The following is a 22,272-nucleotide window of genomic DNA, read 5'->3' as shown; positions in this document are numbered from 1 at the left end:
ATCCCAAATATTTTTTCCTTCCTTTAGTTATTATTCAGTTCCTTTAGTGGAAATCTTTGGTTCCCTATCAGTATTTAAGAGGCTTCAGTAAACGTGTGTGTTGTGTAGGAGAATTAAGACTGATCTGGTTCATTTGAACATATCCTGGATCCTGGTTGTTTCAGGAAATGACTAAATGATACTTTCACTCGAATTCCAGCACAGGAAACTTTCCCATTAAACAATACAATTATCCATTTCTATTTTTAGAGTAGTTTAAAAGTCTTATTCAAAGACACAAAGATTTTTCTAGGTTTTAGGATTACTCAGACTATGGTAAAAGCTTTCATTTGGGTTTTGGTTTGTTGGTTTTTGGGGGATTTTCTAGTTTGGGGTTTGTTTTTTTTTTTCTTTTCTTCCTTTTTTAAAAAATCCAGGCTATGTTTTTCAGGCGCTTTTGAGATTCTGTGTTTTAGATTCACACTGGTGAGTATAAATCTGACTTACACATACTGTTTCCAAGGTGGGACTTATACCAAAATGTTTGGTACATGAATAGCCCGGCGGGACACCAGGGATTACACATGCCTCAAGTTCAGCTAGCACTGAAGTGCTGTTCCGGATTAGAACCCTCTTACTGATGGTACTTTATATTTTACAATCGGCATGGGTTAAAATAACTTCTATCATTTCAAATGCTTTATTTGGAAGGAACATACAGCTGGGCAAAATACTTTTATTCTGTTCTTTTTCAGAGAAAACTATGCAGTTTTGCCTCAGTTCTCACAAATCCTTCACTGACATAGTAAAAGTCAGCTGGCAGCGAGTCCAGCATGACAAATTAATGAATGTAGTGGGAGGACTCCTACAGATGTCTGTGGCAGCTAAGGATCATAAGGGGTTTAGAGAAGACATTTGCTTCTTGGCTCAAGTGAGAGTTGATTTTTACATTAGTTTTCTCTTCCGCTGCTGCTGCTGTATTTGCTAATATTAGCCCAAACTCAGGAACACAGTTAAGTGTGTATTTAAATCCATCCTGTAGCAAAGAACTTAAACCTGTTCAGTTTGAGATTAATTGAACTTAAGATGTGGTAAAAATTAAGCATATGCTAGAGTGTTTTGCCTAACGTAGCCCTTTATCGTCCTTATTTTCCTCCTCGTTAAAACCAAGGCAAAGCAGATTAAACATTTGTACATCCCAGTGGAAAGGTAAGAGTGACTGGATGGCTGGTATCCTGCAAGTGCTGGAATTTCAAGGAGGAGTTTGCAAAAGATTCGAAGTTGTGGAAATACAGCAACCAGCATAAAATGAAAGTAATCCCTTACAAATAATTGGGAATTTTCCCATCAATATCAAAAGATAGCATAGTTGACGCCTGGCTTTTCCATCAGTAAAAATGAGAAGGGTGCATAAGCATGTAATAACTTCCAGTTGTGGCTGTCTGGAGCAAGCTTGTAGCAGGAACTGGTATTCAGATAAAGCTGGTAGCTAGGCATAGTTTCCTCCTCCTTGCGTTACTCAGAAATGAGTGTTTGTTGGGGTAGCGTAACAGCATTAAGAAACTTTCTAAATATCAAGTGCAGCTTTCTGGGAATGGTCTTCATAGTAAGATATAAAACTATTACAAAACTATCATATGCAAATATTAAAATTACTGGAAGAAGCTTTTCAATTCAACAGTTACTAAAAGTATGTTGGAATCATAATGCATTTGTGACTTTATACTGTGCATAAATCGTAATGCATTCCTCAACCTAGGTTTATTTTCTTAGCTTCTTTTTTTGCCACGACTCTTTCCATCTCCAGTCATACCAGTGAAATTAATTTCTTAAGGACGCTCTAAGTCTTGAATATCGTTACACACGATATCTCCTTTGGGTTGCAGCCTCTCCTTCCGACGTAAGAAAGCTTTTACCAGTATGTATAATAAATGCAGACAACATTAGTCTTCCCCCACCCACTTTGGCACTGTATAATTCTGGCTCCTACACATATGTTAGTAGGTCTAATCACAGAATCCCAGACTGGTGGGGGCTGGAAGGGCCCTCTGGAGCTCACCCCGTCCCACCCCTGCGTGAGCAGGCACCCCCAGAGCAGGGGCACAGGGCCGCGTCCAGGCGGGGGGTGAATGTCTCCAGGGAAGGGACCCCACAGCCTCTCTGGGCAGCCTGTGCCCCTGCTCTGGCACCCCCACAGGGAAGGGGTTTTTTCTAATGAGAGACTATTTGTGCTGAAGAACACAGGACATGCCAAAGGGGTCACTTCTGAATCCAGTCAACTCTATCGCAGGTTTCTGTGTTTAAATACGTGCAAACTAGTTTTGGTTTGAAATCACTGAATGTTTTAATCCTGGGCCATATGCAGCGTGCAGCACAAGAGCCTTTTCTTTTCTTGAATCTATTTCACTGTCTTGTTATTACATGATACTTTTTGCTGTAAATAGCAGTGGTCTTTATGCCGAAGCGCGGGCCTGTGTCCATCCTGTATGCAACACTATAGCGAGGGAAACTCCAGCCACCGTTCCAGCTCAGCGCTGGTAAAAGCGCTGCCATCTTCCGTCTTCTTCGTGACATTCTATGATTGATTGGCCTAAATATTCAAAGCGCCTTGAATTATTCAGGTGTATAGTATATACTTAAAAGGCTATTTTTATTTTTCTGGTTTCTGACCATCATCATCAACCTAGAGAGATAGATCCCTGAGATTAAAATAATTAACTGCTAGATGCTACTGCCTACGTCTTGGTAGAGAATATGTAACTTGCTAGTGATCTCTTGTCTCTGAAAGCTCGCCTTCCTCTTCACATGTCACAGTTCCTATGATCCAGCTTCTCATTTCTTTAAAAAAATGTTAGTTTATTGTAAGGTCAGTTGTGTCTTTTTCCTGGATAAGATGATGCTTTCGGTTATGGGAAAGAGAGGTTTGTTTAGTTAAGACAGCTATTTTAGAATTGTGGGCTTTTCAACTCTTTCAAGTTCAAATTCAAATTGTTTATTAAGAAATTCTATGCATGCGAAGGTACACAGCAGGATGGATTAGATCTGAAATGCCTGTACATGCTTGAATGGGAAAAGGTGTGTGATAAAAATGCTTTTTTGAAATTGAAATAAGAAAATTGGGCACGTTGTTCACCCAGGAATTTAGGTACCAACATTTCTTTAAGGTCTCCGATTTAATCTGTCTTCCTTCAGGTCTCCCAGTAAATTAATTGGAGGAAAACATACATTTTTACAAGCAAAGGAAGCGGCTATGAAAGTAAAGCACTTCTGTATTTCTCTTCTTTCAGATGAATATTATTTCATTAAAGGCTGGGAAAATATGTTTCCATTATGACTGTTATTATCTCATTTAACTCATTTACCGGTGATGGATTGCCGAGCCTGTGCCATTGCAAGATTTAGCTCACGTTCTGGCATGCGTATCAGAACTGCAGGCTGAGACTCTGCTGTGGCACTTTAATTAAAAAACAAAAATAAATCCTTTGCCATCTTGCAGTCATAGCTGCATCTTAGGCTTGCGGTTCATGTCATCGCCGTTGTTCTGTTGTGCCGCCCTTTGGAGATCAGCAGCACTTTCAGCTCAATTAAAAAAAAAAAAAAATCAGGGTACAAAAGATAAAGCGTGAGCCGCTGAAAAACTAGCCCACAAGGCTTACAGCAACTGTTCCATGAGGAAGAAGCGTTCCTTTGGAGGTCCCATCTTTTACATTTGAATGCTGGTATGGAAAAAGCTACCATACTGGCCAAAAGTATGTATGTGACAAATGAGTTGGGTAATGGTAACACCTCATCTGTGCCGCTTTTAGAGTTGCACCCAATTAAACGATGGCTGGTTTGAGCAGATGGTTTCTGAAATCAGAGAATAACCAAGCCAATTGGGACAAAATTTAGTGGTTATCTCAAGGGTAGGAGCATAAATTGGCACTCTAGAAGGTATGGCATAATAAAAACTTAATGGACTGCGCTTACATATCTGTCATTTCCCCCCCTGCGTCTTTTAAGTACTGAAAAACATTAAGAAGCCATGAAAACCTGAGTTTAGATTATGCAGCTTTCCTTCTGCAGTGAGCGTGAATTCTTAACTCCAGGTATTACCTGAATGTATTAACATGATGAGCCACCAGTCAATTAAGAGTTTTTGAAATGAAGAAGAGTTAACAAGCCACCAGGATTTTACGAATTATAGGAACAGCTGTTGGACAGACACTGCCTCACAACTCTGAAGTTTGTAAATGTCATTAACACTGGCAGATAACCCTGAAGACTGCCATATCGGCAAATTCTGTCTTACTGCTGATTTTATGAGCAATAATAATACAGGATTCAATTTAACATTAAAGTTTCTGTAACTGTTAATGATTTGAGTTTCTTGACTTATATAAAGCTTACAGGTTAATAGCAGGTGTTGCTCACCTCCTGATCAGGGCCAGCCTCTTCAAAATTTACAGCTAAATAAATTTTCTCCATAAAATCCAAGTAATAGGTCCCAGAGTTGATGCTCGAAAGGTAAGTTTAAAAGGGTTATTAGTATTCAGGTCCACACTTCGATACACATACGACCCAAAATGTTAAAATAAGGTGCAGAACTACAGTTTGGTTATTATACAGCAGTTTTGAATTCTGTTTTTGCTGTCATTCAAGTATTAAACTGTATTTAACAGATGAGAATTGTGCAGTAGGCCTTGTTGCTAGGCTCCGTTCTCCCACAGAGATATTTGTGATTATGGACAGGCTGGGGTCATTCACCCTGTTTGAAGAGGGCAAAATACCAAAGCAACCTGCACGAATAATGTTACTATAGACATGATTTCAAATAAGTGTTTGTATAACGTTATTATGAAAGTGTCTTCTGAAAAACTGAAGCCTCCTACTCCCCCAGTCTTTCCTCCTTATGCACGAAGCTGGTTTTCAGCAGCAAATTTGAACATGTAGAGAAATTCCTCTGAGTTTGGTACGGCATATGATTTCAACGCTATGCATCACGATTTATTTTTGCACACCTCTCTACAAAACGCCTTTGAGAAACAGGCGTGTTCTATGTGCGGGAAGTGGTGTGGTATGCTACGAGGCCCGAAAGGCAACTGGAGCGAGGACGGGGGAACCAGAAGCGAAGGTTTCCCACCACTTGAATAAAATAGTAACTTCCATGTATGATTTAATTACTGAGATTTCCTGAGCTATACGTTTCGAATTCAGACAAAATTCTGGTATTTCAATTAGCAAGAAAGAAGTTGAGTTCACAGCCTTTCAGTCATTTAAAGAAAAAAATCAGATATTCACACGATCATTATATTTTTTTATGCAATGTCTGACAACTAGGTACTTAGAATGCGTTTGCATTCTGCTGTGAGCGTACTTAAGGTTATAGCAATATTTTTAACATTGTAGCTTGTTTATAGTGCTTTGGAAATTCTTATTTCTGGCTGAAATTACTTATCCTCAACCAAAAGGTAAAGAAGAGAAGTTAAGTTGAAAGATAGGAGCTTTCTATAAGATTAAATAACAACGATTATTCCTTAGAAATATGTATCATGTATTAGAATGGCATTGCAAACAGGGTTTTTTAAAAAAGTAGTTATCAAAGACTTGTAGTACTCTCTCACTGCATATGTATTGGAATTTTTGTTTGGTGGTGGGTTTTGTTTTGTTTTGGGGTTTTTTTTACAGTGACTGTTGTATTTCTCTTTGACCAATATTTGGTATCTGTAGAACTACTACTAAATAGCCCAGATTCAATCACAACTGTAGTGAAAAGAAAACTTCTCTGTGGAGCAGTCAAATATTAGCTCCTGTTAGTGGTGCGTTTTTCACAGAGCAGTTTGGATATCTGAAAGTAGCACGGTAGAAGCAGCTTGTTAAGCCCACAGATTGCGGGTTCATTCCATACCATAAAATAAGTATTCTTCAGTCCTTCATATCTTATTCTAATAAAGCATTGATAAGGCTGCCCAGCCGTAGTGGCGACACGTAAACGAAGTGATCCTTAATTCTGACTGACCTGAACCACGCGTGGCACGTAGAGATGCCAGCTGAGACTTTGCAAATTAACAGCTCAGCGTTGGCGTTTCCCAGATTGCAAGCCGCTCGTGTTCACGTGGTTGCTGGTAGCTGCTTAAGGCATGCTCTCCTCTTGCGCACCTTTCTTGTCCTTATTGGTAGAGCACTTGGTTTTGAGCGTGATCTGCATAGGTGTGTGCAACTCCTAACGAGAAGTCTCAGGGGTGTGTGCATAGGAGGAGATGATGTGATAAGCGTCACACGCTGCAAAGGGCTCTGGCTCCATGTCGTTACCTTCTTTCTTGTCAAGACATTATCTTCAAATGGCAGTTTGTTGGCAGTGTGTCTTCACCAGTCAACAAGCCAGTAAAGACCAACATGCCAGCTTCTGTGCCACTGAAATGCATCATGAATTTCACTAAAAATCTACCTGTAAGGAAGCAAAATATCTCATGAGATTACTCTATCAATTGGAAAAGCTCACAGATCAAAAATCTCAGTTTCCCAGCATGGTGAGGCTACAGAAAACTGCTGCTGTTGACTACTGAGGCAATTGTGTCAAACTGGATTTGAATTTGTAATGTGCTAAAGTGAATAAATTGCTGAGACAGCAGTACGGACAAAAATGCTTTTTAAAGACCTTAACAGGTGGGGGGAAAGGACAAACTACTGATGACCTACTGAAAAATTAGAGCTGACAAACCAGGAAAGAAAATACAGATCTGAGTACTCCGAAATTCTAGGACTTCTAAGCTTTCAAACACAGTGCTGAATCTTTTGAGTATTTGACGGAAGCTCTCACTGATATTTGTGTGTGAATTGTACATAGGAAGCAGCAATTCAGCTGCTTCCTGTCTTTTATTTGTGTGTTTAAGGTTGATATAAATGAGAGCATCGTACAAGTCTCTGAGAAGCTAATTTGAAATAGGAGAGGCCAGAAAACGCCAGACTATGAAGAGATGGGTGCAATCATATTCATCTAATAGGAGATCAGTACATGTTACAGTGAGAAAATTCATAAAACCCCAAAGATCATGTAGGCTAGGTTTTTCAAAGGCACCCAAATGAAGCATCAAGATTTCATTGTGTTTCACTGGGATTTTAGCAGTTTTGTTCCTCTCCTATTCACAGTCAAGCTCTGTTATTTCAGAGTGAGGATATACACAGCAAGAGATGCTTCTGGAATAAAAGTGCCTGTGCAGGGAGTTAATCATGAAGAGTTAGTTCATAATAACTCTGCATGTAAACAAGAAGTTCATATTCTGCATTTTGATTGATATTTCGGTGTAAGGAATGTGTCCTGAAGTGATGTGCACTGCAGTAATTTAATTTTGAGGTAACAAAAGTATGGTTCATGAAAATGAGAACCTCTCTTGAAAGCGCTGCTTGCATCTTCTTAGCCAGGAACAAATGGGATGTAGTTGTATGGGCTCAGCTACAGCCTGAGCTTCCAGCAGTAATTGAGACTTCAACGTTTTCAGCCTTTCACGTTACTCGGCATGAAAGAAAAGCAAGCGATGATTGATTGATCCCTGATAAAACAGAAGTAGTAGATGTTCATTTATTGTATCATTCTCATTTAGCCTTTTAGAAGTATAAAACCAGATGACTGCAGTTTTGGCATGGTAAGGTATTGTAGTAGTAGTAAAGCATGAAAAAAAATGTGGAAAAGGAAGGTAAAATGCTACTGAGGGCAAGGATGCTTTCCCCATTAATTTCAAGAGTGTCCGGATTTACCCCTCACGTGCACAAATGCTTGTTCTTTGCTAATGTTTTTACCAAGATAGTTGATTTTTCAAGGACTTTTAATCATGAAAGTATAATTTTGTGTCTTTACGTGCACATCCGCATCCCAGGAGACGGTGCAGTGCTAATAGCTATCCTTCCGTCGTAAAAGGGATCTCTTTCAAGTACCTGTCAGAATCTGCTCCTGCGTCAAGCCTCATCCAAATGCTTCCCTGACTGAAGCCTGGAGCTATAAAAGGGTTCTGTCAACGTGAATTCCTGCGCTACCTTCCCCTTCACCCTGCTGCGTGTTTAGAAAGATGGTCTGTTTTCTTAACAGTAAAAGATGCGGAAAATGTGCTGAAGTTTGCTGAAAGGAATTTAAAAGGAAATATTTTTGTCTTGGCATGTAGCGCAGTTGTAAGAAGAATCACTTTGATGACATCCATCTGTTGCAGATTAAAATAGGTTGGAATCGGGGATTGTGAAGTGAGGTAGTGCAGCGCGATCAGTAGGGTGACCGAAATAAGCGCATCGAAACGGATTGGGTGGCTGAAATAAATTGCTTTGTCGACCAGTGTTAATAAGCTGGAAGCAGGAGGCTTTTAGGATGCTCTCACGACGTGTAAGGATGGTTTTCACCCAGTGTTTCTGACAGGGCGGAGAAATTAGGTGAGAAGGATGCTCAGTCGGAGGTGTTTCAGTGGAACACCAAGTACCGGTCCAGTGGTGTGCATGCCCTCTGGTCCCTGCCTAATCACGTCCCTACAAAACAGGCTTTTACAATTATTTATTTGCTTTTTGACACTCACTCTTACTCTATTAATTTATTTCGAGTGTGAGAATTGTTACTTTCTCTGGGTGCGGCTCCAAATGCATATGCTGTTTAATCATTACTTTTATCGTACAACTTGCAGTTGCATTAGCAGCCAATTTACCTCGTGTAGGTTCACGTGCGGGTGACCATCAAAGTACGTGCTGGTTTCAAAAAGCCCCCATAATTGCATGCCATAATCATAGATAAAGGCAAGAAGGCTGATGCATTTCACGCTTCCTTGCTTAACAGTACACACCACGAACTAAATGAAAAATGCAGACATTATTATTTTTTTTTTAAAAACCTATAGATGCTAATGGGGCTTTAAATGCGAATAGTTTAGGAGTTAAGCATGTTTATGTTACCCTTGATTTAGACACTCCAGACCTGAGGACGTCGTCTGCTTTGTTCTATGGGCAGCTACGCTTGCAGTGCTGCTCGCTTTTGTGGGACTTCTTTATTTTTCATTTCACGTGCCCTGCTTCCGTGTCACAGGTGATAAAATATAGCTGTAGGGCTTTTTTTGCTGTCAGATATTGTTTTTTCTCTAGTGTGTACCTCTGTGTTAAGCCAGTGTGTGAGCATGAAGATAAACTGTAGTCGCGTAACTTTTTATGCCGAGTACAAATCCAAAGCCAATTTATGTTTTCTTAAGTAGCATAGCCAATAGCAGGATTGGTCAGTTATTTTCTAGAGTTTCCAGAGCGTGTGTGCATATATGCATGTATAAAATCCCAGAAAACTATGGCTAGCAATTTGAGGCATATTTTTTTTTCTTGTTGCTAATATCAGTAGCTATGATTTCTGGTTTTTTTTTCTTTGATTCTTGCTAAATGTTGACCTTTGGTAATTATTGCACTCGTTTGCTCACTCTGACAGGACTGCAGTTCTTTTGTGCCAGTATTGCCTTGTTTAAGTACGTGTATGCTAATTAATGCAGATATAATGCAAAGTCAGCTTTCTGCAGAAACCTTTTACTGGTGATGAAGTTCTGCTTGCTTTTAAGCTAACTACAGATTGTTGTTTTTTTTTTCCTTCTTATCTTTTTACAGTCTGACAGCAATGCAAGCTTCCTCCGAGCTGCCAGGGCTGGCAATCTGGACAAAGTAGTGGAATACCTGAAAAGTGGAATAGACATTAACACATGTAATCAGGTAAGATATTTGAAGGGCGGAAGTTTGCAAGAGCAAGTTGCAAGAAACCCCCCTCAGAATCTAGTTTTTTCAGGCTGCTTCACACAGATGTTGTGATTCACCTCAAGCTATGGTTTCAGTCTTGTTCTTCAGTGGTGTCTTTCTACAGGGAGCTGATAATGTCTATAAAATTGTGCCGTGTGTAGTAAAGCTTCGTGTAAGCCTTTTCGGACTCCTCTTTCTTGCCAGTGCCCTGCAGGTAGGGGTATATGTTAGTGAAGAACCTACAATCGAAACTTAAGGTGCGCTTTGGTAGCGTAACGCTCATGGACCTGCTGTTGTGAAGTTCCAGTTCTCATGGAAGCACTGAGCACTAGACAGAGTTGTATTCTTCAAAATACTCAAGTTATGCCAAAAAGAAGTCTAGCTGAGGAAGTTATGTAGTATTTTTTGGATACAATACAGGTAAATACTATGATAAAACATGCCTGGATATCAAGTTGAAGGTTCTCGGTGATTTCGGTTGGTTTCTTTGCAGAAAGCTGCAGTTGAGATGTCGTGAGGCGTCTGCGTTCAGCAAACCCCACCTCGCTCCCAGTCTGCTTGGTTTTGTGTTGCTGTGGCAGAGTGAGATTGAACTCTGCCGGAACGGGAAGCGTGGAGGGCTGAGGCCCACCGTTACCCCCTTTTCTTTCCCATGTTGAGAGTCTCTCATTCTTTTATTTGTCTGGAGAAGTGAGACTATGCCAGCGCTCACATTTTTTTTCTCTCTTAGTTATTGCTGTTTATTTATTGTATCCATTTATTAATTGTAATGAGGCATGCCCATTTAATGGAATGCCCCATTTTAATGAAAGAGATGCCTTTCTCCAGGGAGCTTGCATTGCAGATAGGGCTTGAAGAGCAATAGGTATTACAACAAATTGACAGATGAGCAGAGGATGGCAGTGAGATGACTGTCATTAATAAACTCCACAGCATGCCAGCTTCAGGTTTTGGTTTTGTTGGGGTTATTTTTGTTTGGTTTGGTTTGGTTTTTTAAAGCTATTTTGAAGGCCTCTCTTCTCCCATCTTCATAGGAGTTTAGTTTCAAAGAAAGTTCCAAATTTCTTGTTGCAAACATTTGTCCAAAGGACGGTGTGGACTGGCGTCCTTGGCAGAGCCCAGGAAGAAGTTGAAAGCCATGTATAAAAAAACCGGTATCCTCAGCTTAGATGTGAAGACATCGCTTGGAAGTTTAAAAGTGAGGTGTGCTTAGATGGCTAAGAAAAGTGAAGCTGAGAGAGACCAACTTGGTTTCTCAGGCACCAGTTTGCAAAGGCGAACGCGGTAGTGTGTGAGTGGATTTCAAAACTGAATTGGAAAACATTTTTCAGTCACCTAAGGAAGCTTGTAAACATTATTTTTTTAATATATATTCTGTGTAATATGTTTAAGCCCCGTAGCATGGGGACGTTTTTAAGACTCTGGGCTTTCTGTCATACCTAGAGCGAGGGTCCTCTTCCAGGACACGCTCTCATACGTATGGTAGCAATTGCAATAACTTAAAAAAAAGAAATTGCAAGTCTAAATCTGTAACAACCTTTTTACTATTCTTAAAGAAATTATCCTGGCCCTATTTGCAGTATCTTGATACACGTTCCTCCAAAATAAATAGAGCCTGTGTTTTCAGTTTTATGTGTAGTTTTCAGGGCTTGTTATTGCTTGGCTCGTTCATTAAATTAATGTGAATGCTGGGCGAATGGGGTAGCAGTTGAATAATTCATACCAAAGAGAGCAGATGTTAGTGAAATAAGTAAATTTGCACATTATCTGTGGATTTTATTAATGTTTTCTATCCAGATTGTTCAGTTAATATTTCAGTAAACAACTTTTAGAACTGAAATATTATTTGTGCACAATACTCTATGAAAATTAGGTTTTTCAAATTTTTTCTATTTTGTGGTGAAAAGTATCCTCTAAATATCACTAAATAACATAACGACAGAAAAATGATGGAAAGCATGTGCTTTACTGAAGAAAGATAATTCCACGGTGAATCTGATCTTCCCACCGTCATTCACATTACTTTTACATTTTGATTTAATAAAAAAAATACCCCCTTTTTGGGAGAGTATGTTTCAGGTATATTTGGAGCTGCTTTGTCCGTTGGGAAATATGTAGCGATGGAATATACTAGTACCACGTAGTGGAAAAAATTGAAGTAAAAAATATTATTTTAGGTTTTGTATGGAGAAAACACCTGTATTGTTTTATCTCTTCTCATCAGATTATGTTCAGATTATGATCTGAAATAATCAAGATTTTCCTCACTGTGTTGTGGCTCCTGATGTAAATTGTGCCCAGGAGCTGAGCTGGTAGTTGCTGTGGACGTACCTATTATAAATAAATAAAATATTTAGGAAATAAAGCTCTATTTATCTTTGGAATTAGTAAGGAAATTATATTATGACTCCGTTAAGCCGTGACAGCTAATAAATTGTTCTCCAGGGCAGCTAGAAGGAAGTAGGCTGTTGAAACAGCATTTCTAATTATTTTTGAACAACCAAGGTAAAAGATACGCATTTTCCGAGTCAGTCATCAGACTGAAAGCTTGAGTTGTTTCCTGCTCTGATATGACTGTGGGCTTTAGAAGCCGTGGATTTCTTTGGTAGCAAAGGTATGCTATGAAAGCATGGGTTTTCTTTGCAAGAGCAATAATCCCGCATGAAATTGTAAACCTCGCTTTTTCTGAAAGGGTTTTAGCAAAATCCTTGGGCAGTGTGCTCTGGAATAGTACCCTGCCAGCAGTGCTGATGGCAAATGCCCTGGTCTCTGGAATTCGGGTTGCAATTCCTGTGTTTCTGAACGCTCAGTAAAGAAATTAAACTTTTGTTTTCTTTGTTGATATCTGGAAGCCACTTACATGAAAATTATTAGTAAATTGCCTCAGAGGCCTGCAAGGGGATTACTTTGAAGGGGCAGAAAGACTTGTATAAATGCTGCCTTTGAAAAATTCATTGTGTCTTCCTTTGGCTTCTTGTGGTATACCCTAAACCTGTGATTCTAAGGAAGAGCTTTGTACTGTTTTAACCAGTCTCTCTTGCATTTCTGGTGCATCTTTGACTTCAGTTCTGATCAAGACTTTCTTGGTCTGTTGGTTATTCAAGGCGCAGGTCCTATCTTGGCCTTCATAAGATTTTAGAAGGCATTTTTTTCGCAACTGTACAGTTAGTGCACAACCTCATATATCTTCAGTGGGTTCTAAAACACTTCATTTTGAAGTTCAAAGGAAGCAGGAGGAGGTTTAGCGCTGCTCAGTGCCAGTCTCCTCCCTTAGGAGCAGTTGCTGGAGCTGTAGCGGTAATTGCTTCACCAAGAGCAAGATCAAATCCAATTCAAAATGTGCGCTCACATAGCAGAAGGAGCACTGGGCAGTCTGGGCGTTATAGAAACACTATATGCAACTTTATCATGCTGAACACAGTGTGGTCAGCCCGTTGATTTCCCTTAGCCATCCCACACGAAGCACCTGATCCCCTGTGACCCAAGGTGCGGAAGTCTGAGGTTTCCCTTGCTATTTTTGTGAGATCTCAGCTGGTAAGTAAACATTCAGCGGGTGGTATTTTTAGCTGACTAGCTAACTTGTGTCCAAGCAGATTAAAATCTTGTAGCTCACTTGCATTAGCCGTGCAATTCTCCTTACCCTCGGATGGTTAGAGGAGAGCCATGGGTTTTTTTACCTTGTTTCAGAAAACTGTCAACTTCAATATGTTTTTATCACTGGTCAATCTTACCTATAAGTTAAATTGTTTTACGTATTGTTATAAAAAGGTACTTTAAATTTTCTGCTTAAAATACTACCTCCCCTTTCAGGAAAGTTATTACTGCTGTAAAAATACACTGTTAAAGTTTTACCGTTGATATGACTGTAATGTGATAGAATGTTTTAGCTTGGCTCTTTCGTTAAGTCTATCATATAAATCCAATTACTTTTGCTTCATAGCCTAGGGACCTACATTTGCAACGCTTATTTAAGTGACGAGTACCATCAAATTTAATAGGACTGTAACTGTGACTTAAAATAAATATGCAAGTAAGTGTCTGCATCAGTCCTGAGAAGTGCCTTGACGTTCTAGTGAAATCAGGTGGGTTTCTCAGAAGGGGGGCCGTGAAAGCTCAGGCTGTATGGTGTCCAACTTTCCCCTAACTCTTAGCCAGGTTTCATCAAAATGACCGCTAACTGGACAATGGCTGTGGGTTTTGAAAGTACAGTCGCTTAAAGGGTATTTTTTAAACAATATTAAAATCAGTAAATCATTCAATAGAAATGTGACATACGCTCTGTTTTGTAACTCATGCACCATATGATGGGCTAAAATTTCAGTGCACCGTCTAAAAAGAAACTTCAAAGACTATTCACCTTCGCAGATTACAGCGTTGGGTTCAGCTTGTTGGCAGCACAGCTTATTCTGTTTGACTCCAACAGTGGAAGAGCTGTAAAGGGAAGAGTTCCTAGTAAAAAGGCGTAGGTATTCAGGGAAAGCCTGGGAGCAGAGGAGAAGGCTATGAACATGCTGCCCCTGATACACATTGACTGTGCGATCTCTCTGAGCAAGGGCTCTGTGAATAGGAACTATTAATGAAAGGTGTCGTTGGAGTGGCATCCCTGGTTATACTTCCCTATCCCTGCACATAACAATTATAAGGAAAACTCCTGTGCTTTGGCTGTGTTTGGGAACATAATGAGTGTGTTTGTGCTGTTAAATGACCCGCCTCCCCAGTTTCACCCCTGAGTCTTGGTGCCCTAATTATCGCGCAGTACATCTATTAGTTGGCTTGCAGGCTCCTTCTGGCGTAAAGCAGCTGGTTTTCTTTGAGATGAGACCTGGGAGAGCAGTTCAGGGAGTGTTCAGTGCAGGGACCGCTTTTTTCACACAGCAGGGAAAGCCTGGGGGTGCTGCTGCTCCGCACAGTCCCCCAGTATATCCGAGCAAACCTTGATCCCATAAGCCTTGTCTCAGGCCATGAGCCACATTGTGCACAGCTTACTTGTGGTAAATTTAATAATAATAAAAACCCCTCTTCTTTGATAGCCTGTGGTACAGAAGTCATGTTATTTCAGGAGCTTTCACCCAGAGAAAACAAACCCATGCATGCTGTGTCTTTGGGAGATGGTGCACCACGTAGGGCCGGGAAAAGACTGCGGGCAGGAGGCGGTGCGTGCTGTGGGATGCCCAGGATGCTGTTGGGAGACCTCGCACGGGCAGCACGTGAGCTGTGCTGTGTCACGCTGCCTGGGGGCCAAGGCACAAGTGCGCAGGGAGACAGCCTGACATAGGAATTTGGGGTGTGAGGCATAGATTTTCAAAGGTTCTTGGTATTCTCAAGATCTCCAGGTCTAAAATTCTGTGGAAGATTAGCTACATGTTCGACTTTAAAACTACATTTAAGTCCTAATTAATTTAATCTAAGTATGCAGCTAAGTGCTAGTGTGAAGAAGGCTGTTTTCCCAAACTGGAGCTTTACATTATCCAAATGTTATCTCTACCACCAAGAAGGCCTCCATAAAATTCCTTGCTCCTTTTCTGATACTTATATGTTGACATTCAGACTGTAAAAATGTCAAAACTAATTAAACCCCCCAGAATTGTGGCCACTATTTATTTTTGAAAAAAGAGTAGACAGAAGAATAAGAAAGGAAATAATCTAAAGTATTTTGAGACATTATCTTCCCTGCTGAAGAAAAGCTGCAGATGATTAAAGCAGGCATGTGTCAAATGGAAGTTAGGACACAAAAGTGAGAGCGGTTCTGTTGTCTCTGCCAAGGAATTTAATGATGAGCAGGATAAGAACTGGGGCTTTCCACGTGCTGCTTATTGAAAACATATGGAAAGAATCTTGTCTTACTGTCTAGAAGAAAGTTTCCATTAGAAGACCTACTGTCAAGAAAAAAACTTGCCGAGTTACGCAGGACGCAACCTGGTGAACTTCAAGTTCCCCCGTTAGGAGAGAGTAAATCTAGACTCAAGTTCTTATATTTGAACAGATCCAGCAAATTCTGTGTCTTGGTAATAAGCCCCAATATTAACAAAAAGGATCACCCCCAGGACAGAGCACAGTTAATATGATAATGACTTGGAAACATTACAAGTTTGGGGTTCTTTTCCAGTGTTCATATTCTCTTGCTTGCTATGAGAGGAATATGACTAGGGTTGCTGCACATTTATCTTCTGTGGAAAGTGCCTCCCATCTGCAGCTGGTTGGCAAAGCTCCTCTTGCACTGTGTAGGTGAAATCAGAGCCAGATGAATGCACGCAAACATGGGAATAGATGATGCATAATTTCTTAGCGGCTTGAAATAGATAAAGTGTTCCTGGGTGATTGGTGGCAACATCACCAACTTTCAGAATCTGTGGGTTTGCGCTGTGGTTAAGATCAAAGTTGGACTTACACCTGCACTTATTAGGGTAAGAAGAGTGGTTGGTTGACTAGTGCGTAAAGCAGAAAAATCCCATAATAACATGACTTAATTAAGTAATTTTACCTGACATCTGGGTTGAGTTAAATCAGGAATTTTCTAGACTCTGTGAGGTGTTTTGAGCTCCTGACAAACAGTACAAAACAAAAAAAAAGCTAAAATAACCCCTTCAGATGTATGAATAAAATCAGTCTCTAATTTGGATTGTCTCAGCCCTGTCAGCCAGGAAAAACTTCCCTCTGTGCACTAGCGAATCTGTTTCCCTGAAGACATTGATTACTCTCTGGGAGTTCCCAAGTACAAACAATGCCCCGAGACCGGCACCGTACATCATCAGGACTGCTGAGCCCGGCTTCTTAGCCTTCACCGGCCATGGAGCGTCAACGGGCACTTCAGCTTCTTGCAGACTCCGATTCTGGTGCCGTATAAAATTGCTCACAAGGCTTTTTTTGTAACTAAGACCCTCAGCTTCTGTTGATTGAGCATCAGTGGAATACTGTAAATTTTATTGGGAGTAGGAGCAGACTCCTCTTCTAGAAGTCGGGGAATAGTGAATAAGCCATGGCAGCTGCTGCTGCAGCCTTTGAGTTATCCCTCCTCCTCCGAGGGGCTGGAATGGGTTGTGTTCCAGTAGTCTAAGGGGAAAATCTAACGTACTCTGTAAAACACAGGGGGTGTATTTTTAAGGGTGAGATATTTGAGTGCTCTTTCAAAAATTAAGCCTTTTATATGCAGGATTTTTTTTCTCAGTATAATGCTATTTTTAGACCAGATCCCATCTCAGAAAACAGTACATTATGTTAAGAGAAAGCTTTTCTGAACAGGGATAACACAAGAAGATGCCTTCTTCAGTTTTAGCATTTGTTTCTCAGCTCCTAAGTTTTCAAAGTGATCTGTCTTTATAGATAATCAAAATATTTCTCCAATTTATCTGTTTCCAAAATTGGGTGGAACTTAATGTTTCTGGATATGCTGAATACAGGCATTAGTTACGATTAATAATATATGTAGTTAATAATTAGTAGTTGCTTAATTATGCTTTGTTGAGTGCTACCTTCATACCAAGTTAAGTTATTATGGATTTTTGTACTTTGATCTAAATTGGAGCACCATTCTCTGTCCTGAAAATCATAAATCATCTCTATTTCTTTATTTCTGGAGAGAATTAAAATGTCAGGGGACAAAGTTCCCCTGTTTTAGAAACAGTCCCTTTAAAAAAAAAATCTAATTACTGGTGTTTTATAGGATGAAAAACTGATAGCCATTGGAAATCTTTCATTCCTTTAAAGCTTTTTTCCTTATGTTACAAACGTAGTTATTTTAGGACATGGTTGCTATTTCTAGTTAATGTAGCAAGAGAAAACAGCCTGCTTCTGAATCAATGTTCAAAATGTTGACTGGCAAAATTAACTCTAATTTTACAGTATGCATTTGTGCAGCCCATCGTTCTCGCAGAAGTTAGACCCCAAAATCAGACAAGTCTAAGGGTTCGTCAGCTGTCTGCTGTGTTTTGAAACAGATTTGGTAATCCAAAAGGCAACATCAAGAAATGTGTCCCCCTCTTTGGAGGTTTGTTGGTTTTCATGGTGATAGAGTTACTTTCTTGGAAGGAAAAATTTGATGGATTTTGGCATTTGTTTTGAAGAAGTCTTCTGTATTCACCAGGAATGCGTGTGAAGTCTGATACCTTGAGCAGAACAGGATTCAAATATTAGGTAGCTTTGGGAGGCTTCCAGCTCCAAGGCTTTTTAAAACTTAGATCTGTTTGGCTTTTGCTCTCACTTTGTTGGCTGCTTTATAATTTGACTGGTGTCCTTATTGCTTCAGTTACAGTGAGACAGAGCACCAGCTATTAATTACTCCCTCATTTTGTCCAAATGGAAAGCAGCTAACACTCCCAGTAGCGCTAACTATAGACTGAAGTAGCACTGTAGTCATAATGAGGTCGACAGTATCACACATTGCTATCACTCAGTAGTTCAATTAATTTTCCTGAGTTCATGGGCTATAAAGCCACATAAAGGGAGACTTTTCATAATCTGAAATTATTTGTCTTTTTTCAACCATCCGCTTTATTTCTTTGTGATATTTTTGGGGAAAACTTCAACAGACCTTTGGACTTGAGAGGGCTGTGCTCAGCTCTTTAATGTGCCCTTTCCCAAATCCTTGAAAAGGGGTTGACCACATGCACTTTTTACTTCCCCAAGAGATTTACTTAGAAAAGAGAATTTGCAGCAACCTTAGACTGACATCTGTTAAAGAGATGGAGAAGAGTGTTTGACTTTAACAAAGACTATGATACTGCTTCTTGGTCTCGGCCTCTACTAAGAAGGCAGGTGCCTCCTTAGCTCTGGCAAAACATGTAAAGGAGTTAGCACGACCATGCAGAGTTAGTCACAATAGCTTTTTTATTTTGTTTTGTTTGTAACTCATGCCTTGCTAATGGCCTTTAGTGTATATATATAAGCCTGTGAACACGGCATCAGTGGAGGGAACTTGGTAAAAGTGCATTGCGTTTCATGCTTCGAGAGAATGCCGAAACATTGAAAAAATAGATTTTTGTGTTGTTTTATTTTTGTTGACTTCCGTGATGGTTTTTCTGTCAGTTGCTTAAATGCCATTCTAAACTTGTGTGGCAAAGGCAAGAGTAATAAGAAACTCAAGTGTTGGCAAATCTTTCTGGAAGATGTCGCATCCCAACTTCCATCAGAGTCGATGGGAGTTAAAAGGGGTCAGAGGCTCAGAGTAAAGGGAAGAAGGAGGTTCATTCTGTTGATGTGCGTTCTTGCTTCCTAATGTTCTTAAAGATATTAAGTACTTAATACCTTCAAACAGAAGTAAGTATCATTATATTTACCAAAGGTTGTTTTCTTTAGTGCCAAGGCCATTATATACTGAAGTAACACAAGCAAACGTTCGCTGGTATAAAGATTTTTTCTCCACTTTCTTCAAATACTTTCTTTCCCGTATACTCCTCACTAAGTCTCACCAGCAGGAGGAGAGTAAAGATTTCTAGAACTACCAGGTTATCATCTATACCTGTCACAGCTGAGCTTAGAGGGGAGGCTGTAAAAGCTCTCACCGTGCCTGTATTGCAGCTTTGGAATGCAGTTTGTCAGTAAAGCTGCAGTGATGCCAGACAGCTGCTGGGGCTGTATTTTCGCTTTTTAATAAGTCAATACCACTACAGAAGAAGCAATCCTGACCTTGCCCTGGCTTGATGGCCATGCTTCCGTGCCGCGCTCTCTGCGGCGCTGGCAGAAGCGTGCGTGCAGCCTCACACCGAACGACGGAGGGACCTGATCTGCAGAAAGGTGGCTGGGGATAGAACTGCGCAGAGGTTGCAGTGCTGACCTCCCCGATTTCCAGTGTTCTTTGAACTGTAGGTTGATCTGGTGCTCTGCCAAGAAGTTGCCTTTCCACGGGGTCAGTTTGCTTTGGCGTGACTGCGTTAGGCAGGAATTAGCTGTTATTGCTGTTGGACGTAACAGCCGTCTGGGTGATGTCCCAGAAGGAGTAAATGGCCCAGCGGGATTGATGCTGAACCGGGCAATGGCTGAAGAATTTCCGTTCCATGAGGATCACTCCATGAGACAACTCAATACAAAGGGAGAAATAACACAGACTCCTTTGGGTGATTTTCAGACAACAGCAGTGAGACTTAGTGCCTGTCTTACAGGCAAAAAGTCACTGACTTGCAATTGGCTTAGAAAAGGTTGGTGATTTCTATGATGTGCAAGAAATACGTGGGCTTTTCTGGTGTGGTGAAAATATGTAGGGTGACGGTATAATAAGCGCCGTGAGCAGTAGTGGTATGTGTGCACATTTGTAACCCTCTACGGGGTACAAAGTGTTGATGGCTTTAGCTCGGTGGTGGTGGAGAAAACTGAGGGAATTGGACTCTGCAGGGAAACACTTGGAGAACCAAGCTTGGAAGGCTTAATATTATGTTCTTTTATGAGAGTTAGAATTACTAATGAGCCTCTAAATGAAAGGTAGTTATGGTACATGTATACTTTGTGGGGAGGAGCAGTACCTGTGCTGTACAGTTTTGCTTAGCAGACAGCTAATTTCCTCCCCCTCCCCCCACAACTTTTTGGTAGGCATTAGAGAGAAGAAGGGAGGTGTCAAACCTTTGTTGTTCTAAAATACAAGAATCCACTTGACAGGAACGGAGGAGTTGCATTGATTAGATCTGAGCTTCCGTCATCATAAGTAGCAGGGATCAGCCATGTGGGCTGGGAAATAATTACAGCATTGGTTCTGATTATGGAGGAGCAAAGCTTGCTTTAAGGCTTCAGTTGCGCTGGCCCTCAACATTTAAAGTGCAGTGCTTGCTTCTGCTGCTGCTTGCCCTGGCTTACTTTATTTAAGGAGTTACAGACTTTGAACGTGTACAGTAGGAACTGTATTGAGGCTATAGTTTCTTTCTGTAACCTTTTTACTGGACCTCATGTTTTCATTTTGCTTATGTTTTAATGAATAAAAAAAAAAGTCATGTTGCAAAGAAACTAATGTAATCTATGCAACAATATTAGCCTTCATCTGCTTAATGTGGTATCATTAGATATGTGTCTTGGAGGTACTAACACAGGTATTTTAAAGAGATTGCTACTGAATAAGCACGGGGACAAGCCCTGCTTTCTCCATACTTTGCCACATGGTAAACTAAAAAAAGAGCTTGCCCTGAACTTTCTGCATTCAGAGGCATGTGCGCGCACAGAATTCATGTGGGCCGTGCAATATTGCTGCTTCTGTGCTGTTTGTGGTCTTCGATCTGCTCGCAAAGAGTAAAAAAGGTTAGTGACATGTCATAGCAATGCCTCAGCTTTGAACAGCCGCAAGGAGTCAAAGTTATCGTTCATACTCTCATAGAAAGGGTTGATGACTGAATGTGTGAGATTAGATATGAGAACAGGTCTTTGTTCCCAAACAATGAGAACAACACTGTGTTTCCCACCAAATACTGTTTCAAAGCTTTCGACCACTGTAGGTAGTAATTATGGTTATTTAATACTCAGCTGAGGTAAAAAAAAAACAAGGAAGATTAAAGCTTTCTGAAATTTTTAAGCCTGCAAAACATTCCCTGACATAAAAGCGTTCCTCATCTTGATGATTATGGTCAACCTCACCACATAATTTTAGTTAAGAATTTATCCATGATCCAGGGCATGTCACTAGTGCCACCCCTGGGCTCCACAGCTTGGTAGTAAGAGTGATCCTCTGGAATAAGGAAGATCTGGTTGCTACTGCTTTACCTGCATGATGGGATTTGAAACTACATTTCTCATTAGCGTTTCCCTAACTACCAGGCTGCGTAAGGGTATTCTTCTTTTGGCAGCTTGTGAATGTAGCCTTCCTTCAGTTCCCTGGCTTTTCTCGTAGTTGCGCTTCTGAACTTGCCCACAAAATCTGCCAGTGCTGCGTACATGAAGGTAGAATTAAATGGAGTTATTCGGCAATGCATTTGGATTGCTGTGTCTGCAGCCATTGGACCCGCTCCCGTTAAATGCCTTCTGTGAAGTGCTAAGTGCTTTAAAATCCTACTGGGAATTACAAGCTTGAACTGCCTCTGTGGATGGACAAATAAAAGACCAGAAAGCTGCTTGTTTATGTTGCAATTAAATGACTATGAACTGCCTCGAGACAAGTAAAGTGATAAAAAAATTACACACTGCTGACCTTGCTGCAAGTTACTTGAATACCTGAGTATCGCTTGTGATGCTTGCAATATGGAAAGCAGGAGAACGCTGGAGGGCAATGGCAGGATCTGTTGCTGTCACCTGCCTGATGTACCATGAAAAATACCGTAGGATTGTGAAAAATAGGTTGGCAATTCAGAGACAGTAGACTGTCATTTTATGTTTTTTTTCCTTGGGTAGAATAGGGATACTAGGAAGAAGAAGGTACAGTTTCCATGGCTGAAATTTATGAGAGATGAAGTATCTTATTCCTATTTATTGTGAAAAGGATTTAGATGCTAACGTTCTTAGGTTGCTTTTTTTAAAAAATCCTAGCTCTTATTTCATTAATTTTCTTTTGCTTTTTGAATGAGGTTACAGAACCTCAAAGTTTAGCGAGGACTTGCTCATCAGAAACCAGCAGAAGTAATAAGTCAGGGATCAGTATAATTTGCAAGCCACATGTAATCCGCGACCGTT

General features: G+C 40.4%; 1 protein-coding gene across 32 annotated transcripts in view; it reads left to right on the top strand.

Annotated features, from left to right (window-relative positions):
* Positions 1-22,272, top strand: part of ANK2 (ankyrin 2) — a 375,969-nt gene that overhangs the window by 208,584 nt on the left and 145,113 nt on the right. For all 32 annotated transcript variants that reach the window (XM_064450621.1, XM_064450596.1, XM_064450601.1 and 29 more), the window contains one exon: positions 9,571-9,672. In XM_064450621.1, coding sequence (XP_064306691.1) covers positions 9,571-9,672 — 102 coding nt within the window. The remainder of the gene's footprint in view (positions 1-9,570; positions 9,673-22,272) is intronic.

Source organism: Phalacrocorax carbo, chromosome 4 (assembly GCF_963921805.1).
Source record: "Phalacrocorax carbo chromosome 4, bPhaCar2.1, whole genome shotgun sequence".
Taxonomy (NCBI): domain Eukaryota; kingdom Metazoa; phylum Chordata; class Aves; order Suliformes; family Phalacrocoracidae; genus Phalacrocorax; species Phalacrocorax carbo.
Note: the sequence above shows the minus strand (reverse complement) of the source record. Positions and strands in the feature narration are given on the sequence as shown.